This window comes from Limulus polyphemus, unplaced genomic scaffold, assembly GCF_000517525.1.
Source record: "Limulus polyphemus unplaced genomic scaffold, Limulus_polyphemus-2.1.2 Scaffold3918, whole genome shotgun sequence".
Taxonomy (NCBI): Eukaryota; Metazoa; Arthropoda; class Merostomata; order Xiphosura; family Limulidae; genus Limulus; species Limulus polyphemus.
In genome coordinates this window covers 53026-60997 of record NW_013669528.1, presented here as the reverse complement: position 1 = coordinate 60997, position 7972 = coordinate 53026, and the positions used below count along the sequence as shown (strand labels likewise).

At 28.8% G+C, this 7972-nt stretch overlaps 1 protein-coding gene across 12 annotated transcripts in view; it reads right to left on the bottom strand.

Annotated features, from left to right (window-relative positions):
• Window positions 1–1501: 1501 nt before the first annotated feature.
• The window catches only part of LOC106470275 (protein hu-li tai shao-like), a 48496-nt gene continuing 42025 nt past the window's right edge, over window positions 1502–7972 (bottom strand). For all 12 annotated transcript variants that reach the window (XM_022398874.1, XM_022398877.1, XM_013930819.2 and 9 more), the window contains 2 exons: window positions 5029–5179; window positions 1502–3126 (listed from right to left, as the gene is read on the bottom strand). In XM_022398874.1, coding sequence (XP_022254582.1) covers window positions 5042–5179 — 138 coding nt within the window. In that variant the 3' untranslated portion in view covers window positions 1502–3126; window positions 5029–5041. The remainder of the gene's footprint in view (window positions 3127–5028; window positions 5180–7972) is intronic.

Sequence of the window (7972 nt, the reverse complement as noted above, 5' to 3'; positions counted from 1 at the left end):
AGTTTAAGAACTTACTTTTAAATAGTATTAATGTATATAGATATATAATAATTGAAATGTGACTGTATTTTACAAAATACTAGTCTACTAAAACACAGCCAAGAGATGTCACTTTGTAAAGACTAAAGGTCAGTTTTATATTATTGGATATGTGAACATAAGTGCATTTACACCATGTCATTGTAACTTCTGTATTTTTAGCCAGGCATGGCCGAAAGGTCAATATAATATAAATGTATAATGTTATGAGGTATAAGCTATTTAGCCTAAACATTTATGTTTTCGTGTTATAATTTGTAGTCATTCTAGAATGAAAGAGGTATAATTTATATTTATTTCCTAATTATCTAATGTGGCTATGAGATCAGTGAAATTGACCTAATCCGTACAGAGGTTCATTACTTAAAATAACAAATAAAATATAAAGTTTATTTCTTAAGAAACATTTGATAACTATCTAGACATTATAAAGAATTTGCATGTGAAATTGGAATATTTTCTGATGCACAAAAGTATTTTTGATCTTAAAATGAAAATTACTTTGCATGTTGGAGGGGCAACATGCAAAAAAGAAAAAAAAAGGCATGAAAAAAACATTGCTTTACAAACCTCAAGACTTAATAAAAAAAAATTTATATTTTGCGTATGAAAGCATTGTAACGTTTATTGATAACCTGCCAAATTTCGTTAACATACGCTTACTAATTCAAAAGTTATAGCATGAAAACTACAACAAGCACAAAATGGTTATGAAGTTGGTCCCAGATACTGAGCCCATGCTGAAAGAGTTAATCAAATCTGTAACAGACAGCATAATATCCTACTGAAAAATAGCCTTCATTTACTTAAGAGGTTTTCATGCTTCAAGAATATAATGAAGTATTTAATACCTGAACTATATTTTCAGGTAGCATTAAACATGAACTGGATTACCATAAATTACAAGATATAATAAAAAGCCTATAGTGTAAAAATTCTCAAAAGTATATTTTACAAAATTATGAACACTTGCCAAATAGTTGCAACTAAATGAACTGTATATAAAATATGTCTCAAAAGTATTTTTTTTAGTTCTGGTAAACAGAGAAATATACTGCTAAGATTAACTGCATATTAACAGTTCTAATTGACAGATTATCTCCTACTTGAATCTACTAACTGGATTAACCGCATATTAACAGTTCTAATTGACAGATTATCTCCTACTTGAATCTCTTAACTTTTTGCCCTACTCATTACTAAAAACAATTAGTCTAAAATTGTTACTTATTCAATTTCAATGTAAACACTCCTTATTCTTCTATTTCATTTCTTTAAATCCAGCCACGCATTGGTTTTCATACACACCAAATAATGCCAGTGTTGGTTACCATATGTTTCTATTGTCACGAAAAGTCATGCCATTAAGTAAACACAACTTGTCTTCTCTTGTAGGATAATGTATTCTTTTGCTTCAGTCTATGGTGAAAAGCAATATAAAACACTGGTCGCCACAAAAATATTAAGTTTGTAAGGGTTTATTCACACAATACTAGCAGCAAAAACTGACCACAGTGTCCAATAAAAAGATAAAAAGTAAAAGAATTACAATTCTATTGCAGTCTACTTCAGCCCAGTTTGTGTTACATGTAAACTGTACCCTTTTTAGCATGCAACACAAACAAAATATGTTGCCAAATAACTAATGTTGGTATCTTCACAAAAAATAATCATTTCTTGAATGTGCTAGGTTTATGAATGTAATACAGTGTGATACTTGAATAATGATAACAAAGCAAGAAAAAACATTACACGATCAACAATTTTTAAGAAGTTTTTTTTTTTCTTCCACAAAATACTGGGATAAAATAAAGAGTCATTATAATTACACATCGTTAGCCACAAGTAATGGGCAGTGAGTTCATACTTTTACTAGACCCTATTCACACAACACCCTGCTTTGTTAATTTGCCCCCAAAGAGAGAAGCGAAATTAGGGTGATGGTAATAACTTCATTATAAACATAGAAATTACAGTGTCCTAAACTGATCAAGTAACAGCATCTTTCAAAGTTCTTTTCATTATTAAAATAATTTTCAATTCGTCTCTTTCCTTCCTAATCCATTTACGTTTTATATCAACTAGATCTCCCTAAAAGTCAACAAATATTAAAAATACTTAAGAAATATAATACAAATCTCCAATACTTTCACACAAAAATGATAAAACTGATTAAATTTTCAAACACAAATCATTAATACTTCAGTCTGACAAAGTAAAGACCACACATTGTAAAAGTTGCAGGAAGATAATCACATATTTAACATCTAAAAAATCAGCTAGTCCAACTTTACTTAAAGCCCAGACAAGCATGGAAACCATAAATTTGGTTCTGCTAAGTTAGTACCTAGCACAAGCTGGGTATAGCAAAAAAGGAATACTTGTTCAAACCTAAGAAAAGCAGCCCATGTTAATACCCTAGAATAACAAACTATAAAGCTGCCCACATAACAGTCCCCCTTTTTTTAAATACTTAACACTACAGCAAGAGGTTTAATAAGAAATGAAAATAAATTCTACTTAAAACAAAAAGAGCAACAATGTAAACAGAGGTACAACAAAACCACAACTATATACTATAAAAACCCAATATACAGGTACTATGATAACCATCTGCTTTATAAACGACTATAAAATGGCTGGCTATTATGCTTACCTTTAGATATTTTAAACATTTAACAACATTAAAAATTGCTTTTCACAGGCAATGTATAAAAATTGTAATTGCATTTAAAGCATATGCCATCAGTGAAAAACAAAACAAGCTACTGTTATTCAACTTTATGGATCAACAGAGAAAATATTAAAGCCCACAGACACCCAAGCAACACCCCCCTCTCCCCCAAACCAACTTTCTTTCTCCAATTTGCTGTGCAGATTTTGTAAAGGTGCTGCCTACTCTCAAATAACATAGTTATAAATTTATTTAAAAAAGTACTTAATGATGTCCATAATACTGCTATTCAGCACAGCAGCATCGTAAATACTAATTTTCAATTTTATTCATGGCAACAGAAGCATATACATCCAGCAGTATAACACAGAGGTGGAAGGTTTCAAAGGACAACAAGACTGGAAGGCTTACACCTGTTGAGTAAAAGGCAAAAGAACAAATAGATAGGTAAATATATATATACACACATAAATAATTACCATGTATTTTAAAGAAAAGTTGTAACTGACTACACATAATCTGTCTCTTTTTACTTTAAAATTTATTATAGAAATTGTCTGTCCAAATACACGTGGTCTAAATAGTTTACATAATAACATTCAAATTAGTCAGAAAAATTTCATTATGAATATGACTATTCCTTTAAAAATACCTATCTATACAATAATATATTTCATCATTATTGGAACTGGAGTTTCGAATGCCATATTATTATAAACAAATTCAGAACTAGCTGAAACAATGTGGAAGAAGTAAAACTCACTACAATAAAGCTATTCTAATAATACCAAAAATTACCATTTACTGTTTGTATCATTGTCATATTAACCCACTGACTGCTGGTTCACTCTATAGGGTTGAATGGTGTACGGTTTGCAAAAATTCTGCTCGCGTTTAGAGCAGCTGCAGTCAATGGGTTAAAATTAAGTTTTCATAAAATAATAAGGCTCATTTATCTAGAGAGATACTATATAAGCTAAACAGGGTGATTGCAATAAAATTGCCTAAGTGGATACACTTTTACTGATGTGTGTATTTTTATGTAAACAAGAGATACTAGAGGGAAAACATCCTTAGTTATAGGATATTCAGATATTAACTCATCAGAATACTAAAGCAATTAATCCATAACAATTCCATTTTTACCAAAATACTTTGAGCTTACAAAAGAAAAGAAAAAAAAGAGCAATATGGGAATTAAAAGTTATCGGTCACAAAACTTAATATTGCATGGCAAAGAGGTCACCAATTACTGTCCAACTAGAATTAGTGCAAGGATAATGTTTTCTTATGAGCCTTCCCCCCGTTTTATATTGAAAAAGTTTCTTGAAACACAAAGTAAAAATGGAAAAATAAAAACTACAGAGTAATAGTAGAAATTATTAAATTTTTTTATGTGGATCTATAAGCACCAGACAATTATTATTCAATTCATAACTGTAAAAGCCTTAAAAATGCTTGGAAGATCCAAGAGTGTAACAAATATGTAAACAATCTCACCAAAATGTTTGAATTTTAGCTTTAACAAGCTACAACAGTGAAGTTTAAGGTCAGACAGATTGTAGATTATCTATACGTGGTTCAAAAACTAATTCTCTTTTTCACGTTCATTATTTTCAGATGTTTGTAAAGAATACTGTTTAATCTTTATCACACTCAGTGACAAAGTAGTTTACTTTTTTTTTTAATTATAATAAATAATTAAAAACAACGTTTTATATTTACACAATTAAAACTTTATTGAAGCCGTAAGGCTTCCACTTTAAAATAGAAATATCACTGTACAAATATATATATAAATATAAAAAACTAAAACAAGTATTAAATAGAGATGAAGGACCAGCAAGTCAATACATTGATATATGGCGAGATACATTATAATTTTTTTTTTCAATTACACTAAGGAAATATGCAAATAACAATGAAGTAATGCGACAAGGGGGAAAGTATAAAAGTCTTGTAAGTTACTCCTGAGGATGACGTAGATCACGTCAAAACATGTAAGTGTACATTAAAATTTTATTTTAATGCGGAAGCCGTACAGCTTCAATAGTTTTAATTGTGTAAATATAAAATGTTGTTTTTAATTATTTATTATAATTTTAAAAATTTTAAACACAAGTGCCGGTTATGCATATTTAAAGTAGTTTACAATAAGAAGGATTAAAATGTCAAGTTTAGAGTCAATTAATTGGATATAAGAAACTAATAAAACATTATGCAACAATTTACAAAACCTATAAGGAATTCATATAACATTCACTTAAATCTCAGCTACTTATTTTTGATTTATGATAGAATAATTCTATACTTACCAAAATCCTATGTCTATGCAGTGGACTTTTCTTTATCTTCTTTTTCTTTCTTGTGTTTTTTCTTTTTCAAAAACGATGGAGTTCTCAGGCCTTTTTTCTTTTTCTTTTCTTTTTTCATGGATCCTTCACTAATGTCCTTGGCAAGAGATCCCTACAGCATCAAATATAAGTAATACATAGATGTGAATAAAACACAAAGACAGAAGAATTTATATATAAATTACACATTTACTTATATGAAATGCACACATTGACTAATACGTTACTGATGCCATAAAACAGTCAACCAAAGACTAGAATGTGTTAAGTAGACAAACAGTCACCAGTATCAAATGTCTCTGTACCCCATGTAATTTGGAACATGCAATTTTTACTCCGAGCTCAGTAAACTGAAACTTATTTTGGATCTTATTATTTTATAATTTTAATTTAATAATAGTCCTAAGATTAAATAAATATTGAGTTTTATTTTTGTTTTCTTCCCTAAAATTGAAATAAAATTACATTGGACAATGTACGGAAAATTTCTACTTGATGTAGCCCACAAATTACTATTAAACCAAACATTTACATGCTGGTGATTTTTTAACCCTTTTGCAACAGGTGCCCCTTTATACGCTTTTTTGCACGACTCACTGTGTTAAATTCAAAATTTAATTAAACACCTTTACTATAAATGTATGTGAATGAAATTAACTTTATAATGTATGATATGATTCAGTTTTATTTTATCTAAGTTTTAAGTCCTTTATTTTAAAAGAAACCTTTAAAAAACTACTTAAAACGCATTTTCAAGTGACCAACGAGCTTTGAATATTTTCTACTTTGGCACTCTGTACCTTCAGTAATACAATGACAGTACTGTAGATGTATGTCTAGACCATACGATGCTTACATAACTTTTTGTAAACATTTCAAAGTTCCCTGAATGAATGCAGTTGAAAAGTAATAAATGTTTTCAATCCCTAACAGGTGCCATGCCCATCTTCAACAGATTTGTTTGAGCTTTATAGCATACATCTAGATGTTACATACTCATGTGTGTAGTCATTAGAAAGAGCTCATTTTACATTATAATCTAACAAGTTATTTTGAAATTGGCATGCAGTTGTTGTCACAGAGTACATGTAACTGACTGTAGTATTGTTGGCTGCTTGATTAACTATAGCACTTATGGTTGTTTCTTACCTACATATGTTATACTTAGAGATAACAGTTTAAATTGTATTGAAGTGTTACTATTATATTTTAGTTAATTATGTGTTAGTTATGTTTTAAAATGGATAAACATTTTTTAAATATACATCATATTCTGTGTCAGTTCCCAAGGCTTACGACATTAAACGGTGCATGAAAATTTTGTCGAAGGATTGTGCATGTCTATTAGACACTGTAATATCCTTGAGGGCAAGTTGACTTGTAAGTGGTAAAGGACAAGAAAGGAAAATAAAACATTAAAAATTAACTATATATGTAAAAAGGAAAATACATGAAATTACAAATTTAACAAAAAGAAAATTTTTTAATTTTAATTATCCTTTGCATTATACATTGATAATAATAGCTAGAGTTAGTGACATAGTAAAGAAAATGAAAAATAAAATATAAACATTTAATTTACAAAAACTTTGGATATCCTTTTAGGAGGTTCTAGAGATTATGCAAATGAAATATGAAACTAAGATGAATTATTCTTATACTTAAAATAAAAATAATTTATTAACAATTTGAGTGCATGTTACCACAACAGATAAATAACATATTTTTAGTAAAAACACTTAATTATAATAATGTCATTCTTTATTTATAATTTATTTATTTATTTATAATCTTTAACAAAATCTTACCAGTTTTTTGAAAGGATATGTTAGGAAATCTCAGAGTTACTGTATGTATTGTCGTACAAATAAAATTTGCAACTCGATTTCCACAAATTACACGAGTCTGATGGGAAAGGGTTAATCCCCTAACTACGGGTCTTCCTATGGTCGAGGTCAAAGGGCATGTCATTGCATTTGTAGACTTACATGTAAAGATTTATTGAACTACTATTTTATGAATGTATGTCAATAAGTTTGGTATCAAACTGAAAATTATAATTCAAATTTTAGTATTATACATTAGTTAATTTCTTAATTATAAGTAAATATAAAAAAAAAATCCTAAATATCAATTTTTTGTGTCACGTGGTATGTTGAATGCAGCATTCATTCAAATTAGATGTTTGTGATGTCCAAATACAAATCTGTAGTTTCTTACAAATTGGATACTCAAATTACCGATATTAACAAACTAGAACATAAAATAAGAACCTCTTTTCTATTTTCTGAGATATAAATATATTTATTAAATCAACCATGGTGGCCCTGACTACCTCTTCAATTTTTGAAAAATACTTGCTCACGTACACCTACTTCGCCCAATGACGTGATATAACCAATCAAAAGCTCATAATGTCCCCCCTAGTGGCTTTCTCAGCCTTTGCAAAGTATTTTTGCAGCAAACTATTTCTTTTCGTGCTAGATTCCAAGTGACAAGGTAAGACATTAGTGAGCTCAAAATTTCATATTTTTTTAGATCCAAATACAGTTTAGTTACTAAGCTGGATAAATTATAGTGGAATTCTGTTGTATTGATATAGTAATTTATGATTTTTGGATATTTAAAAATGTATATATGAACCCTAAAAAAATTATTTCGTTTCACATCCTCCACAATGCAAAGTTTGACAAGGCTTAGCAATCTACAGCAAGCAGCAAACGAGTTTAAAATTCATAACTAGAAGAGATAATTGTTTGCTTTACTTCTTTATTTACTGTTCTATGTTTTAAGAAAAATAAGTTTAAGACCTTATTTTTAAATAGCAATAATCTATATACATATATATATAATTGTTTGCTTTACTTCTTTATTTACTGTAATTACAAGTAGAAATTACAAAAAC